This window comes from Diuraphis noxia, unplaced genomic scaffold, assembly GCF_037042655.1.
Source record: "Diuraphis noxia isolate RWA-SAM2 unplaced genomic scaffold, SU_Dnox_SAM2 contig0013, whole genome shotgun sequence".
Classification (NCBI taxonomy): Eukaryota; Metazoa; Arthropoda; class Insecta; order Hemiptera; family Aphididae; genus Diuraphis; species Diuraphis noxia.
The window spans coordinates 319468-336438 of NW_028301723.1; the positions used below are offsets into that span (position 1 = coordinate 319468).

Here is a 16971-nt window from a genome sequence, read left to right on the forward strand (position 1 = left end):
CAACCATTACGACATTGATCCAGAAGACCTGACAAAATATATACGTATTTTATAGCTGTCCTGAAAAAATAAAAGAAGTATATAATTATACTTTGTGCAACCGTGTCGGCGTGGATTAGGGGCGCAGCGTTTCAGGGAAAACTATGGAGCAGGTAATGAATGCAAATGATTTTGTTTCCACCCGAGGCGGTACGACCCAGCTAGAGGTCGTCGACTCATCGGCGGGTGCACATTATCATAATTTGGAGGCGAACGTCGGTGTATACGATCACGTCAGATAATATCCCCGGAAAATCGGGTTATCGGGTGTATTTCGTTTTCGAAAAACCCAATAATGATGGGCACATGTAATAGGTATTATATTCGACCCGACAGTTCTCGGAACTTTAAAGCACGTGTACTGCTGAAACATTGCAGGCTGTCTTGATATAATCCGTATTGATACATAACATGTATAAACGCATTGATGTAATCGTCTATAATGGTTTTGGGTGTGTTTATTATTATTATTATTTTTACCAATAATTGTATAATGTATTTGCTCAACTTTGTTGTCATTATTCTATTGCTTCGGGGTGAATATATTTAAATGAAATTTTCCATAAACGATTATTTTTACTAGCGCGTTACGGACCTGAACATTTTAGTTAGGATTTTCTTGCATAAATATAAAAACAAATCAATAAGTAAAATAAAATATTCTGGATAGTAATAAAATAATTTTAATTTTAAATATTTAATTATTTTGTGCCTTGTCTCGAATCTTCTAAATCTATAGTGTATAGTTTTCCACGTGGGTTACTCACATCATAGAATTGTAACTAGAAATGAAAAAGTGAGGAATACTAGACTCTTGTTATAATGATTTAAATTGAATATTTGTGGTTTTTAAAAATTGAACTACATAACCGCTCTGCTATATAGTTATGTAGTTGTCGGGTGTATCTTAACACTTGTAATATATGTGTAAAATTTGAATTAAATTATACTTACCTATAATACCTATCTACAAACACGACAGACGTTCTAACTTTTAAGGTTATCATACCCGAAAATTATTTTTAAAGTAATATTACAGTTGAAAGCTTAAACGATTTTTCGTATTTTTATGCTGTTGGTCTTTTAAAAGAACTAAAAAATTTCGAAACTACCAAAGTACAACCTTTTTTATTCTAGACACAATTTTCTACTATAAACCTCTTCCTCGATGTTGATGGAATTTTTTTTCTGATCGATAAAGCGTATTAAAGCTCTACAATACTATGAAAACACTCATTTAAAAATCAACACATTTATCACTACGCTCAGAACCTAATAGTGACAGACAATAACCGTATAAGCACATCAAAATATATTGTAGGAGGCTATAATAATATAACGTTAAACTAAATAAACCTACTTTTGTAGATATTATTATCTTTCATCAACGAGATTAAAAACAATAAATTGTATAAGAGATAATAATACATTAAGGGGATATGAATTAGCTTTTATAGCCTACCCTCGGACCTAGTTGATGTAGTATTGTAATATAAGTATTATTTTAATTACCTGCGATATTGTTTAATTCGTGTAAGTGTACATTTGGTGAAGTCGCCACTATTCGTATAGGTATATGATTAGTTCTCAGTCATCTGCAATGAAAATATATTTATTTATTTATATAAATTATCAGTACGAAACCTTATGAACATATGAATATTATAAAACACAATACATAATATGTAGTTAATGTAACCAAAATAATATACCGGGTGATTCTTTTATCATTGAACACTCATTATTTCAAAAAGTATCAATGTTTTTGAAAATATTTTTTTACAGAGTGTCATGCTATTAAAAAAACAACGTTTTTATTAAAAAATTATGTTTTTTAATATTTTTTATCCTTATAATTTTTTAAGGTTTTTACTTTTTTGAATGACAACCTAGAGTTTTAATTTCATATTCCAAAGCAGAATATTTTTCTAAGTATTTTGATACGTAAAAATCGAATTTTGGACGACTAGTTTATGAGTTATAAGTATTATTTTAAGTTTAGACAAGCGGAATAGTGGACAAACATTTTGCGGGGTAACCCCGTACCACTCCACTCCGCCAATCTAAACTTTATATACTTATAACTCATAAACTACTCGTCCAAAATTCGATTTTTACGTATCAAAATAATTAGAAAAATATTCTACTTTGGAATATGATATTAAAACTCTATGTTGTCATTCAAAAAAGTAAAAAACTTGAAAAATGATAAGGATAAAAAATATTTAAAAATATAATTTTTTAATAAAAACGTTGGTTTTTTAACAACTTGAAACTATGTAAAAAAATATTTTGAAAAAAGTAAATACTTTTTTAAATAATGAGTGTTCAATGATAAAAGAATCACCCGGTATATATAAAAAAAAAATGAATTATAATTCACAGTTATAAAAATTGACTACGAGTGATGTGCCTCGTTGGGTTACTGCATCAATCGCAAGACGGGTTTGTCGTATAAATAGTTGTTCGTACACATATTGAATGGACAAAACTTACGCAAGTTAGCGCATATTATTACTTATTACCTATATAGTTCGGAAGTCGCGGACTTTGCATCACGAAATAGTTATATTATTTTGTTATCCGCATATTATTTATTCTCTACCACATATACACCTTATTACATTACACCGACTTGCGGTATACTTTACACACGGATTTACTGCTTGTGTGCGTGTGTATAGCTCCCTCTCTCTCACACACACACACACACACACACACACACGTCTTTGGGCGGCTCTTAATAATTCTCGAGCACGCTCCACCGACGACGACAACGAAGCGACCACCACGTCCCTTTTGTAATGATTATATTCTCGTACACACGTTTTAGCCGCAATCTTATAATTCGCGTCACGCTCCTTCCGATGTGCCACCGCCGACCACCGTCTGCAGCGGTGTCCTTCTCCTTCCGCTACCACCGTCCCGCAACGAAGGTCCTTTTCACGCGGAGAAGTAAAAAAAAGAACCCGTCGTCACAGTCCAACGCCAACGCTGACGTTGCTTTTATACATTATATGTATATATATATATATGCGCCCGGGACGGCGAACCTACCACGTGCCGACTGTACTACACAGGATTGTTTCAAAACTTAAAAGACTCGTGGTGGGTCGATGTGATGAAAAAAGCGTCCTTTTACACCATGCGAAATTAATGAATTTTAATATTATTATTATTATACGCGCCTACACGCATACTGTACACTATAAATTACCAACTTATATTGTATAATATACGAGACAGTTGTGGTAGCTAGGTGTCTTGTATGTGCATAAATACATATTATTTAAATGTAACTCTTTACGTCATAATAACTTTGTAATATCGCCTCGATGACGGACGGCGGAAAAACTGTGTCCGGCAACTTTTTTTGAAAAATCATGACGAAAATCAGTCTGCAATAATAATAAATTAAATACCTACCTTCATAATATTATTGTTTGGGCGTGCGGTGTAACGTCGGTGGACTTTGGTCGCCACACGTATAGCTTTCGTCGAAATAATAATGATAATATGTACACTGCACCATTGTAATGAACTAATGAAATACGTTTTGTGAGATCCGCACGCGGTACAACTGTACCCGCGAAACAGTTTAATTGCCAGTGTGTCGATTTGAATGTCGTACGATTGTATACGTCTTGAGGACACTCGGGAATTCTAGTGAGATCGAAACCTCTAGCTGTACAAAATGCGCATTCGTGCGGTACATTTCGGTCGACTCGGAGGCGAGATCAAGTTATTATTATAGCGTTATGATGACGATGGCGTGCATTTCCACGATCTGCGGGGAATAATAAAAACAATGCAAACTTAACGCGAACGTTTACGACATGAGATAATTAAAAAACAAAAAAAAAAGTATTTTATAATGTCAATTGGTACCTATGGTATAATATAATATTTTGTAGAAGGGAAATGAGCCGCACAAACGCGAACACGTCCTATTAAACGGAACTCGCTATATATATTATAAACGATGACTGATGAGGTAGTCATAATAAGACGTCTCAGTAAGTATATACACTTACTGCAGTCAAATGCCTTAATTACGTCATGTAATATAGACACGTATTATACCTATGTGTATTGTATATGCATAGCATGTGCCGGTAATTAGCACGTCCAGCAACGATGTAATAAAAAATATTGGGTGGGTGTGGCGGATAAGCGTATTTTTTATCATAATAGTTGTCATTAACAGTAAGTTACGAGAATCGAGAGAAAAAAATCACGCCAAATTATAATATTTTACAGTAGTTATCTACTATAAGTATAGGTAGCTAAATAAAAACAATACTGTAAAGCATAATATAATAGCTATCGTAATCATAATAATGATGACATTTAGGTATTATATTATAAGTGCTATGGTTTCGCCAAAATAATTAGACAATACCACTTATTTTGCTACACCGACGGAGTGTAGTGGACTAGTAAATGGTATATTGAGTAAATTATTCACACTCCCACCCTCCCCGACCAGTTACGGGGAAAATTGTTTCAGGTTGATTTATTTTTTTTATAATATCAAAGAACACGTCATCACACTGCACATAAAGCAACAAAAATAATACAGGAAACAATAATCCTTGTAACCCAACGGCCCATGTCGCCGAGGGTGAATTAAATAATAATAATAATAATAAAGTGTCTTGAATTCATATTTCTACTACTACACTGCCATTATCATAATATTATAATATTTTTATAGCATAATATTATAATCCATACACACGGATGTTACGAGTTTACCTAACCTTTACTATATCGATACGTTTTGTTTTTCAGATAGCTCACGCACGCCACGCTCGTCCGGAAACGGTTCGTTCGCGCCCGCAGCTTCTCGCCGTGTCCATCAAATCATTGATAATATTATCATAATATTAAAATAATATTGTACGCACGTCGTCATTTCGAGCGAGTCGTACGGCCGTCGTTTTGTGTACCTGTGTGCCTGCCTGCAGCGTATAGCATAATATAGCTGGTGTACGGCCACGGGACAGCCGCCCAGTGAACCGAAAAACCAAACGGAGAAAACGTCTGACCGGAGAGGGAGGAATCGTCGCCGCAGCACTCGCTTGACACCGTCGCAGTCGGTCCAACGGAGATAAACTAAAACAACGTCCGGCAGTCGGCATAGTGTGTGCGTACGCCGTGCACGCGTCTTCCGATCGCATTCATTGTTGCGAGTCTTGCACCGCGCGCGACAGGTAGTTCCGCCGACCGGATATATTATCCGTATAGAGCCGCCACGACCGTTTCGTCGTAATATTATACTCCTCCGAGTGTAATAAAATTGTACGCGCGTCCGCGGCCCACAGCAGCCGAATATCTACGACAGATTGCTTTTTCTACGTTAACGCAAATCCGTGACAAAAAAAAACCGCGATAACATGGCCGTAGTGAACATGAACAATCTGCTGAACGGCAAAGACTCGAGATGGCTGCAGTTGGAGGTGTGCAGGGAATACCAGCGAAACAAGTGCACCAGACCCGATACGGATTGCAAGTTCGCGCATCCGGCCGCCAATGTGGAGGTTCAAAACGGCCGCGTCACTGCTTGCTACGACAGCATAAAGGTACTTGAAAGTTGTGTGTTTGTGTGTGTGTGTGTGTGCTATTTTAGCTTATTATTATTTTTGTTTTTATTTTTTCGGGGGAAGAGTGGAGACTGCAGCGCAGTTTTCGCTCTGGCACGTTGACGTTACTATATCGATATCATAAATGCATGCTCATTATAGTTATTACTTCGATAGTTGTCCATCGACGTGATATGTGTATAATAGTCGATTCTGCGATATCCTTAACCTAACCTAACCCCATCGGTTGGACCATAGATTAAGTAATATTATAGGCATACGAATATCAAGACGTGTTGTGCGAATAAAATTCACTCCGTATAATATGCATACGCATTATTGGCCTGAGCAGTTTTTTCTGCAATATTATATTTTGCAACAGTAGTTTTGTCAACTGACCCAACGACATTTTCTGCAGTATGACCTTTGTCGGCCCCGCGCCGAGTGGCAAATATTCGTGTCCGGGCGATGTGGTTTTTGTTTTTCGATTAATACGATTTTAAGAATGAATTGAAAAATGGCTTTGCTTAAAGACGCGCGTCTGCTCCGTCTGTTCTTATGCCGACCACATTATTGCGGGTGATGACTTGAAAGCGGCTAGAGCGGGCCAACGCCGCGATCGCGCATTCGTACAACAGACATTATAACACTGTGAGGGGCTCGACAAGATAATTGAGAATTATTGTACATACGGAATGGGAGGGCATCTACGAAATACGAATGTGTAGTGTTATTGGACGAAGCGTGTTCATAGAAAAAGTAAACCACTTTCCGAACAACACAGAATTATTTCCGTAGCACATGTGCTTGCTTTCTTCGTCGTATTTGTTAACTTCTGTTTTTGTGGTGTCCGGCCCTATAAGACCGCCGTACTATCAGCCAACGCACTCTTCTCGTCATGATTGACATCCACAAACAACTGCAAAACGGTTCTATTCAAATACGTAGATGGATATATTATGTCGGGGGTTGTTTTTAATAAATTATTATAATCAAATCAAACAAAACAATGCGTGTGGTAACGCTGCGAAAATTCCGATTAATCGATAACGATGTGTAGTATAGACTCGGATCGCAAAGTCATGTTTGCTCGTGTTCGGTAAACATATTGTAATTTTACGAACAGTAATACGCACGTAGACATTACTATATTTAAACTGCGCGGAAATTCGCACAAAACGCGTTGACGCGGAATAACTGGACCAAATCTCGCTGACACTTGTGTACCTATACCTACATTATTACGCTAATATATACTCGTAGATATGTGTAGGAATCGTGCAAATCTTTTCGCCACAATGGATAGGATAATGTTGTCGATAAATTTGAATGTAAAATAGTATAATATAATAAGATACCGTGCGACACAAGTTAGGTTCAAGCTGCACTCACGTGTCAGCGAAAACTTAAGCCATCATATTATTATTATATATATAGCTACGTGTGTGTACGGTGCATGTGTATATTATTATAGATACACCGCCACTTGGTCTGCACAATGGTCGGCTTTCCTCTGACAATATATATGTAAAATTCGTCCCGAAGATTTTAGCACCACCGGCCTCGCAACCCTGTTCGATCCTCGGAGGAGAGATTTTTCTCTCGAAATTTCCCGTCAACGATAGTCCATCTGTCGTTATTATGATAATATTATGTACCGACCATTTATATGGCAGCGGTATACCTTTGAATTGTATAAGTTGTTTTTTGCTTTTTATACGACAACCTTTTCATTTATTACCATTAAATATTATTTCGTTATCGAAAGCAGAACAGTTTACAGTTTACAAATAATTTTGGTATACATAATTTAATATTGAACGTTGAACAAAATATATATATAAGCCTTTTATTTATCTTTCATAACGACCAATTACAATTAAATTGAATGAAGTGAAATTGCTACAAGAATTGGGTATAACTATTGTTTCATATATTTTTAATTTATGTTTACAAAATCTGCAGAATTATATACGTTTATTACTCCAAAAATACTATTAATCCTAATTGAAATTAAAATTAAAATGCTATAAACATTTAACAAAACTTTAGTAACTTCAATTGAAATATTTTAAAGTTTTATTTACATTTTTATGTAAATATTAATTAATTTTATTTATTAATTAAAAAATCAATAATAAGTACATTTAGGAAGTTTCCGTTGTACCAATACGTATAATCGCATCGTATAATTAATACAGGTTGGTACTCAACCCAAAGCACATCCAAAGTTTTAAGTGACTTAAAATAATTGGAGATGGAGTATTGAAATCCTATTAAAAAACACTCATACACATTTAAAGTAACCTTTACTTTTGTCCATATAGGTCAATCCTGATTTTTAAATTTATTAGTGTATTTTTTTTTTTCAATAAATCCATAATATTATTACATCGCATTTCAAATTACAAATTTCCAGAGTTTCACGTGGTTTTTTGAAAAATTGGAAGCGGGGTCGGGAAGTGAATGACAAACGGGAGCTGAAAAAGTCTCCGTGCCCCCCCCCTCCCACAACTGGCGCGCATTTATGCTTTATATATGTGCCCTTATGTATATTTATTATTTATTATAATGCCGCTGCGGTATATGATTACACATTCACCATACACACACGTACCTATGTATAATATAATATAATATAATATATACGTAGGTAATATGAGTGCGATGGTGTTGTGCAATATATCACATAGATATAGGTACGTATATAATATTATAAACGTAGTATAGTCGAACACGTGTATGCGGGTGTACGGTAAACCCGCTGTATATATATATATACGTTTGGTTGGGTGTACGTGTGACGTATATATCCGACAAAAATTTAGTATGCAATGGACGAGTCAGCCCGCTAATTTATCCGCGAGTTCACGTCGCAGTTCCAATATACACATAATACATAATATATATATATATATATATATTCGGAGCGCGTGTAATCCAATTTTCGAAATTAAAGGCACCGCGACATAAGCGAATGACTTTGGAAAGCAGAGACTTAATGATTAACCAACTACCTACCTAGGTTATTCGATACCTTTGTAGTGGTGATTTAATCAGACGCTTTATTCAGACGGTTTGAATGCGCAAATATTGTATAATATATACCAGCTGCCTTTTACATGAGGAAATATTATACAAATTATGTTCTGGTGGTGGCAAAGAGTTCAAAAACCATCGGCCGACCTTTTTTGTGTATATATTATTTCTATAATACTATCACAAGCGCCGCGGAAAATGGGCGTGCCTGATGGTGGACGAGGCGCCTACATACATCGATCCCGACCGCGATTTAAATCGATTTTCGTCCAAAGAGGGATTTTTAATGTTTTCCGATGATATTATATTACTGTCATTATATACGTCATGTTATAAGAGCATACACGCCTAACACGTGTCGTAGACGCCACACGTGTGAAGGTCGTACGTTTTGTCCAACATTAATAACGATCAAACTATACTACCGTGGTCCATAAAATATATGTACCAGAGGTTCCTATTATTAGGATATTAGTCACGCCGACCACTGAAATATTATTATAGGCTGAATGATGTTATAATTTTATTATATTCCTACAAACCAATACCACTAGATTACCTTTTCGGTATACTTCAATTTTGGATATTGAAAAAAATTTAAATGTGTTGGAAACATCATTAACGACGGCCGACGGGGTTCTCATATTGTACAAAGGATAGTGGTATTTTTTTACATTTTTTTTTCGATTAATTTAAACGCAGTAAAAACAAACAGTGCTCCTTACGTTTATTTTTTTTTTTTTTTTAATTGACAGTGACTTATTTCCATTTCAAACATATGTGGGATATTAATCATGTTCAAAACTATAATAAATGAAGTATGTGTGTTGCCTACACGTTATAAGCTTTGATCATTATTACTCGTAAAAATTCTTTTACGCGTTATTAATAATAAAAAAGAAATGTATCATAGATATATTATTTTTAAATTTGAATCGGTATGTTGAATCATTATTATGATTGTATAAATGTGATTTGACATTTTTCAGAACTCTATGAGTAAGGCACAATAATAATAATAATAATAAATGAAATACATTTTTATCTTCAACGTATTCTGTTCAAAACATCCCATTTGATGAATAATTTAAGAAACAATTAGTTTCATTTTCTAGAGAAATTCAGCGATATAATCAGTGAAATAATGTTCAAAATGTACCTATACCCTTTTGATCAACTTTTCAATGACATTAAAGTCTCATAATAATTTATTGTTTAAGGTTGTTATAAAATCACTGAATCCTTGTACAGAACCTTCACCTTTGTGAATAATTTTTTCAGAGTGATGATTTCCAATTTAAAATATTTTCCCAGTACTTAACGCAATACTAATCTAATGCAATGCCAAAAAAATAATTTTTGAGTCAGTTTGAGAAATAAGCGAATCATCAATTGAGGTATGAAATTACTTTAAAAAAAGATTGTTTTTTTAATTTTTAGAAAAATAAACTATTACCTATATTACAAATTTTAGTTTTAATAGTATATAATAATTGTTTGATTCATGTTTGTAGAATAATAACGCAATTACTTTAATAATTGAAAATTTCAAGTAATTAATATTTATTTATTTATTCATAATGACAAATAACCAATTCACGATATATCTGTATAAATAACAATAATAATATACAACATAATAAAAGATAATAAGACTAATACCTACATAGAATAATAATAAAAATTCAATATATAATTTTATTAAAGTAATTAACTATTTCCAGAATACATAAAAATATTTATTGGGTCGTTTGATATATACTTTTTAGTAGAGTGAGGAATATAAAATAATTGATTGTTGCGAATGTATAGTGTTTATTAACTTTGAAATTTAATTGACTTAATATAAAAAATGGGTTATCAATCTCGTTATTCAACAATTTGGAGAGAAAAGTGTTGTATGATAGAATTTTACATAGTTTTAAAGTTCTAAGTTTAATAATTTTAAGATGTATTTGTTACCAGGATAAGGAGTACTCTGAATATTACATTTATGAAATATAAATCTGAGAACTTAATTTTGCACTTTTTCTAGTTCATCATTATATCCTGCATTGTCGTGGTCCCAAATTAATGAAGCGTATACTAATTAGCAACAGACTAGTGAAGTTTATAGACATTTGAGAGCAAGTGAATCATAAAAGTCTGAATAGTTTCTTATTATCATACCAAATATAGCTAAGGCTTTATTTTTTATCTCTGATAAATAGATCTCATATAATCTCATATAAATGAGCATTGAATAATAGCTTAGAATCAAATAAAATCTCTAAATCCTTAATCAAGGTCGAGCGATGCAAGTTTATGTCAAGTACCTATATGATAGTTTATAGTTAAAATGATAGGAATTATGCATTTAGAGTATGTTACAATTTGGCATTTGTTGATACTCAATGACCATTTGAAATGCACCATTCGTTAAATGCAGCGAAATCACTTTGAAGGAGTTTAATATCATTTTGGGAAGTTATTAATTTATATATTCTTGCATCGTCGGCAAATAATAAAATGTTGGAGTGGGTAATGGAACACACAGCATCATTTATAAATTAATTAAATAGAAAAGGGGAGAGGTGATTACCTTGAGAAACTCCAGAAGTTACATTAATAGGTATCGATATAAAGTTTTTATATTTAACAAATTGAGTCCGATGTCTTAGGAAAGAGTTAAACCATGATAAAAGAGGATAGGCAAAGTGAATTTCTTGAAGTTTCTTGATTAATAAGGCGTGGTTTACTCTATCAAAGGCTTTCTCAAAATTTGCATAAATTACATTAGTTTTTTGTTCATTGGAAAAATATTGTATTATATGATGTTATATAGTTATTAAATTAGTAAGACATGATTTATTATTACGGAAACCATGCTGTTGTGAAGCTAAAATATTTTAAGTATAGGAGTAAGTTTATTATTTATTATTTTAGAAAATATTTTCGGAAAGATAGAAATTATTAAAATGGGATGTTAGTTTGAGATAAATGATTTATTACCTTTTTAATAATTGGGTTAATATAAGTGGATTTCCAAAGCGATGGGAATGAGCCACTACTTAAAAAATATTAAAGAGATATGTGATAGGTGGAGAAAATAAATTTCGGTGAAATAAAAATATAGGAGAGAGACCATCAGGACCGATAATACTTTTATTAGAGAGAGTATCTAATTCATTGAAAACTTTAAGGAAAATAAATATGAAGTGTTTTTAACGGATCAATGGATTGAACTATATTAGATTAGAAATCATTTTTTTTAAGAGCTGTATCATTATATACTTTCGAAAAGTATTGACTGAAAAATTTGACAATTTCTTGACCATTTTCAGCTATCTTTTGGTTTATAATGACAATGAGTTGGGAAAACCAATCAAACTTTTTAAATTATTTATAAAAGACCAACATTTCTTATAATTAATGGGATTTAAAGGATTTTTGAATATTATTTCAATATCGGGAGTAATCTAGTAATCTAATCTACTTACATTTGGTTTTACATTGTGCACCCGTGGAAGAGAAATGTTGATACTCATCATAAGAGTTTGACAACTTAAATATAGAATGTTGGTATTTTTTTTAATTTGATAAGATTTATTAAGTCTTTAGAAAACCGATACGGAAATTAAGATCTAAAGTATCTTTTTTTTGGTATAAATATGCTAATAGTATAGAAGAGAAGTGAATAAAATGCATCGGTAATGAATGTTACTAGTTGTAAAAAATTTGATCCAGTTAATTGAACCTAACATAGGTTTCTTAGAAAAAAGATAGTGGCGATAGGGTGTGTATAACTGAGTATAACTGGCATTATTGGGAGGATGATAATAATTATCAATAATCACTACAACATCCTTATTTAATGATACAAGATGAGAATTAAAATTGGATAGTATAAGATCAAGTAATAGCCATGGTTATTGGCTATTGATACGAGTAATTGTATTTATTTCCAAAAAAAATTAAGAAATGCTTGGTTTTCTAAAATAATAGCTTCAGAAGAAGATAGGTTTAATTTAGCTGGGATAGTAATATATGTATATAATCATTAACTAGTCTATTTTATGTTCTTGACTCGCATAATATGAAACTTGAACATACCATTTTAAGAGATGGTATGCAATTTGAACTGATCCTTTATAAGGGATGGTATGCAAATCGAGCGCAGTCTTATGTCTTACTATGTAATCATAGTATTATGCGCAAAATATTCGCATATTTGTGGATATGACGTGCATGTCGTGTAAGTGTTTTTGACGTCGAGTTCGTCGAGTTCATCGTGAACTTTTGTTTTTGAAATATAATTAATAAACTTACAAAAACAGTTGATAATTATTTCAGCGTATAATAATATTATTTTTTTTATATTTGAAAATCAGTTGTTCTCCATGCTTCGTATAAAATAAATTATTACAATATGACAAACATACTCACATTTTCACGGGAACGTCAGTTGATAGACATAATTATTATAATTTATGGATACTGCAGTTTTCAAAACAATTAGTGGATAGACGTCAAAAGATTATAAATAATTCATCGCACAACAATCAAACGCAATCATTTCTACAAACGACAATTTATTGATTGCAAAATTATTAATGATAAGTCGCAAGGCATGATAGTAATCTTATTGTAAATATTCTAACCAACTTAAGAACTTCACTAGTTTAATTGACAATTGAAATAAGTTAATTTTTCAGAGTTTGTTTAAAAATAATTCAAGTAAAAATTGATTTTTAAGATATTGTTATGAATGTTATGATAAATATTATTATAAAAATAAAAATAAAATAATCCCATACTATGATATTATAATAATATAAACATGCTTTTTATTTTTCTTGGTAAAATAATATTTTATTTAGATATATTTTATTTTATTAGATAAGTAAGGATGATAATATTATATGAGTTAAAGTTGTTATTTGATATAAAAAATAATATTTGTTAAATTATTAATTAAAATGTGTATAGTTTAAATATTTAATACTCTTGTAAAGTAAAAAAGGTGAATACATTGTACATCACGATAAAATCAATAATTTGGGAAGAAAACAATTACTTTTTATATTATGATGCACTAAGCACTTACTATTTTTTTTTTTAAGTATATTGACTTCTTCATTTTAAACCGAGTTAAGCAAATTTTTTTTCCACATTAATTTTTTACCTATCAATTAAATGTACGGTTAGTTGACTTTTATCAATTTTGAGCTAATTGTTTTCATTAACTTGCTCGATCGCCAACATTTAAACACCTACAATAGGATGTTTTAAATTACTATGAATATAGACTAAGTAAGTGTTTATCGCGATAAATTATTTGGGTTAATCGTCATGTGGTAAAATATTGTTCACGATTAAATAATAGTACAACATTTGTGCGTTTTACGATTTTCGTACCTTAAACAGTCAACGAGATTCGGTTACTGCTGTGCAGTCTTCGTCGAAATGTCAAGAGTCACAACATTTTATCATCGTATACTTTGATGTTTTTCGTATTCCGTTTGATTCGCTATCAAAAAAATGTGTTGCATAACAATTGTTGTTGTTACCATCCACTAAGCGTTTCATTGACGTTTCGGACACATATTTTGAGTTTTTATTCGCTCGAAACGGACACGAGTCTAAAGTTTCTATTGATGCAGTGTGTTTAATAAGGAAATTAAAACTAATTTATGAGTGTAGATCTTAAAATGTGCGTCGGCGGCATATTAATACATTTTGACAAAACTGTAATGTTCGTTGATTCGATGATAAATAATATCATCGCACACGTGGCAGTGTAATTAGGTCAAGGTGTAATATATTTAAATTATTATTATTATAGGATCATGATATGACACATTTAAAGTATAACATTATAAATATATATTAATATATATATATATAAATACTATATAATATGCGATGTTCGCCAAAGTGTATATTTATTTTATCAAACATTATAATGTTATACACCGCGTTATGGTGATGGTATATTATATCTATGAAACCTATAGATACTCGTACTATATTGTCGTGCGTTTAAATATTCATGACAAAAGTTTCAACATAACCGAAACATTTATCCTCAGATTCTCTCGATTATCACAATCGCTTACCATTATAATTATTATGATGATGCCTTATTCTCATGAGCATATATTATTATTATTATTATTATTATTGTAAGGTACAGCCACTGAAGTACACGCCGTCAACAAAAACTGATGTTAGATAGGTTATAACCTATGTAATATACGCGTGTATTATTATAAAAATATCACTTTTGTTCCAGTGAAATATTGCTGGAACATATACGTGTAAGTGACAGTCGCAAGAACCTTATCATTAAGTTAAAAAAAAAAAAAATGTAATCTAGCAATTCTATAGTATGTGTATATAATATGATGATCAGGCAAAAAATACTTTTGCGAAGATATTCTTTTGTGGATATTTACTGTAATACATTTTCCAAAATGATAAAAACCCAATGGAAAACGTGACAGAAAAGAAGCTACACACTAACGACACTCTAAGTTTGGGAACATATAAATTCAGAAAAATTCAATAAAACTCAATTTACACCTATAAATGGGTTTATTCAATATACTCAGCGCTGTATTTTTTTGATTATCTACAAAATACAATCCAAAAATACTGAAAACTACAGATAATCGATTACATAATACCTACCTATTTTGTTTTCTGTCCCTGAAATTCCAATATCTGTATACCAATACCACTGATTTCATTACTAGATATAGTTATTACAATATAGTATATTTATCATGCTTAGAGCGAATTCATCAAGCGCAGTCATGTTATATTCTCCAATTATAGCACTCATTTTATCAAATTCTAATCCGAACAAAACGAAGTTTTAAGTATCCCTATTTTTTTTTTTTTCTGTAAATTTGGAAGTGGATGGGTTTTTTTGGTTTGTTGAACGTATTAACGTTAGTGGATAATATGAACTGATAAAACTCGCATACTTACAAAATATATTATTTTACACTGCATTGATTCGTGTCTGTCCGCGAGACTGCAGCAAACGACAACCTCGTATAATAACATAATATTATATCAATACGATATTTAGAGAACGGATATTATATTAATTATACATTGTTCGAAACTCACCGAAAGCCCATCGTTTGCGTTACGCACCCGTTTGGATTCTATTTTATTACTTATGACCGTTGATTTTTAACGTTACGTAATAATTGGTGGGTATAATAACATAATATATTATGTATATCGACTAAATCGGATTAGCGGTCGAACACATTGCGCTTCGCGACGACCCTTCTACCGTATATTACTTACACACGCATACACGTAATAATATATACATACCTATGTGTAATTGTTTTACGGACCGCGTAATTTGAGGACGGTGACTCGTTTTAAACGCCTACAACCGTGTAGGTACCGTAGGTACTTCAGGCCGATTCTTTAATCACGAAGTTGTTTCCTCGGCGAACATATTAATAATATGTTGTCGAAAACATTTTTGTGTTATTTACCGAATTTGAAATCATTATTAACACGATATTTTTGAATAAAAATTATCGTATTTTTATCGTCACGTTTAAGTTTTTCAATTTTTTTTTAAAACATCATACATTTTTGACTGTATATTCTCGGAGTTAGACATTTTTTCTGCGAATAACACGACCGTCTTTTAATAATCAATCGATATCTGAAAAATTAAAGTGTATACGGTTCACCTTCCAACATTTTGCTACGAACATCGTTTAATATATTATATCAAGCGTCATATATATAATAATAATATAGCTTCATATATGTATTTGTAAAGCCAATCTATTAATTCAAAGTATTTGAACTGTTTTTAACGATTTTTAATTTTCACGTAGAATAAATAATTTATTATATTTTATCATCTGAAATTGCTGAATCGCTAAATTTCGCTTCTTAGTAGGTTAGGACTACGTTGTCTTACGAGATTTAAAGACTATGTATATGTCTGCAGACTTATGTTCATTCATCATTAGACCATCGACGTCTGAAAAAAAGTGTTCACGTCCTCCATCAATTGATGGACATACCCATACCGACTTTTAACGGATTTCAACATCTTGTTTCAGGAGCTTATTTATATTTTTAGATTTTGGGTTAAGAGTTAAATACGACACATTATAATTAAGAAATAAAAGAAAAATATTTCAAATTTATTTAATGGAGGTCATAAAATAATATATGACCTATGCGACTTCCTTTGGTCACACAAACGACATCAGATTGTTCAGCATTCCATGCATATCCGTTATAATTAACTTTGCTATAATGTTTTAGCTTCTCATCT

General features: G+C 31.9%; 1 protein-coding gene across 3 annotated transcripts in view; it reads left to right on the plus strand.

Moving 5' to 3' along the window:
* Window positions 1–16971, plus strand: part of LOC149054019 (protein muscleblind-like) — a 183975-nt gene that overhangs the window by 91523 nt on the left and 75481 nt on the right. For 2 of the 3 annotated variants that reach the window (XM_089230689.1, XM_089230687.1), the window contains exon 3: window positions 4834–5624. In XM_089230689.1, the coding sequence (XP_089086815.1) occupies window positions 5439–5624 (186 nt within the window). In that variant the 5' untranslated portion in view covers window positions 4834–5438. The remainder of the gene's footprint in view (window positions 1–4833; window positions 5625–16971) is intronic. The other variant, XM_089230688.1, reaches the window with a different exon arrangement.